This window comes from Pteropus vampyrus, unplaced genomic scaffold (assembly GCF_000151845.1).
Source record: "Pteropus vampyrus isolate Shadow unplaced genomic scaffold, Pvam_2.0 Scaffold245, whole genome shotgun sequence".
NCBI lineage: Eukaryota > Metazoa > Chordata > Mammalia > Chiroptera > Pteropodidae > Pteropus > Pteropus vampyrus.
In genome coordinates, this window is record NW_011889026.1 from 657770 (window position 1) to 659920 (window position 2151).

The following is a 2151-nucleotide window of genomic DNA, read 5'->3' on the forward strand; positions in this document are numbered from 1 at the left end:
TATCACTTACCTGATGACGATTCCCTAACTTTTATCTCCCCCCTACCTCTGACCTGAGCCCTAGTCCTATGCCTCCAACTGCCTAGCTGACGTCCCCCTCAGATGTGTAAAACTAAGGGCCCGCTCTCTCTCCTGCCCCGCCTCTCAGTGGCTCAAGCCCCAAAACCTTCGACTCCTCTCTCTCTCTGACCCGACACCCCATCTATCCGTGAAACTATGTTGGCTCCGCCTTCAAAATACATCCCGAATTTGACCACTCGTCACTGTTGTCACCCTGGTCCAAGTCACCATCTTTCAGTGGATTCGGACAGCACCCTTGTAATAGCTGTTCTTGCTTTTACTTTTTTTTTTTTTTTTGTCTTTTTAGGCTGCTGTCAACACGGCAGCCAAAATGATCCTTTAAAATCTAAGTCAGATCATGCTACTTGTTGCTGAAAACCACGCGCTGGCCCCTCATTTCTCCTCACTCACGGCAAAGGCCAGAGGGCATACATTGGCCCACATGGCCCTGCTGACCGGGTCCTCCCTACCTCTCCAACCCCCCTTCCAGCTCTCCCATGCTCCCAGCTGCAGAAACACAAGCTTCCTGCGTGGTCTTGCCTCCAGGCCTGTGCTCAGACGGTTGTCTGCTTTAGAAGCTGTTCTAGCTAGTCACACAGCATGGCACCTTTACTTTCCGCAAGTCCATTATTCAAACCTCACCTTCTCAATGGGGACTACCCTGGCCCTCCCCATTGTCTGCCCTGCTCTACACCTTCATCTGTCTCCGCCACTTACTGTAAAAACCTAGAAAGGCAGGGGTCTTTGTTTTGTTCACTGATGTTTCACAGACTCAGAAAATTGAGACCCAGGGAGCTAGGTATTGCTTAATGTCACTGAGCCAAAAACATGTCTGAGTAGGGATGCAAACCTTGGCCTCAAATTCCTTGCATAGGGTTGACCACCCAACGACAAGAGGGCAGTAACAACTGAAAGGACCCCAGGCTTTGAAATTATTCTTAGTACAGGCAGAGTCCACCAAATCGTTATAATCAACCATTTCTTTCCCCTCCTATAGTTAGTTCTATAACGGCTTCCCATTTCACACTAAGTCTGCTACTCAATTTGGCTTTTCAGACCTGTAGTAACTGACCTGAAAACTGTCTCTAGCCTCCATTATAACCATGTCCCCACAGTCAGAGAAGATGATATCCTTGGGCAAAATCCTCTTTGGATGGGTTAGCCCCACTGTTTGTAAGTTTGTTTTATTCATTTAAATTTGAATGCCCTTTAAGTACACATCTTCAATGTTTTTAGGCCTTGGGCAAGCGGCCTCCAGTTTACCCATTGTTGCTTACATTTGGCTCAACATGAATTCCTTTCCCGGACCCTGAGGCACCCTGAGGCACCGGTCTGTCAAATCCCCCAGGGCCTCTTCCAGCCTCTGCAGAAGAGCAGCTTCCCAGCACAGCTAAGCCTTACGCACCCTTCAGTGCCCAAAGCCAAGGCCACCTCCTCACCCAAGACTTCTTTCTGGCCCATATCTCCTGTATAATTAACCACTTCCTATCCCAGAGGTCTGTTGCACAATACCTAACCTCTGTACACTGTCAGTCAGGTCAAAATCTCTCTCCTCCAAGTGAGACCCGCCTGTCGAGGGTAAGGATAGTGAGATACTCGCTTCCTGCGTGAAATTTAAAGGGGCACCAAGAAGCTAGGCAATCGAGACAAACAGCGTTTTAATATTATATTTTTTAAACAGAATGAATGCAAAAAAAATAAAATGATGCACAAGGCATGAAACTTAAAAGCAAGGATGGGATCCTCAGGACTCGGTCGGCCTCCTACCTGTCCGCCCATCCGGACCGCTCACTCCCGGGAGCAGGATGCAACGGTCCTGCACTTGTTGCTTGCGATGCACGTGATCCCGAAGGCGAGGACGCCTCCGGCAGCCATTCTCCTTGTCGCCCCTCGCCCAGCTCGGCTGCGAGGTGCAGGGGCCGCGCTGTGGGGACGCGGTGCTATGGAGCGCGCGTGTGCCCTGAGTGCGTGGCACATGTGTGCACACGCCCTTCTCGGTTGCTCTTCTCTGCAAGCCCTGGCTCAGGACCGGTGCGCACCCCGAGCTCAGATGTTGCTTTGCAAGGTCTGGGGCCCGGGGTTGCACGTGGG

At 50.9% G+C, this 2151-nt stretch overlaps 1 protein-coding gene across 21 annotated transcripts in view; it reads right to left on the reverse strand.

Annotated features, from left to right (window-relative positions):
* BCL2A1 (BCL2 related protein A1) overlaps window positions 1-2151 on the reverse strand; it is a 60780-nt gene that overhangs the window by 58258 nt on the left and 371 nt on the right. For 2 of the 21 annotated variants that reach the window (XM_011374383.2, XM_023520060.1), the window contains exon 1: window positions 1828-2055. The exons of 16 other annotated variants lie outside the window; for them this stretch is intronic. Coding sequence is in view for 1 of the 5 variants with exons in the window: in XM_011374380.2 (XP_011372682.1) it covers window positions 1828-1839 (12 nt within the window). In the remaining 4 variants the exon portion in view is untranslated. Of the gene's footprint in view, window positions 1-1827; window positions 2095-2151 lie in introns of those variants that run through there. 3 more of the 21 variants (XR_002776074.1, XM_011374382.2, XM_011374380.2) reach the window with 3 other exon arrangements.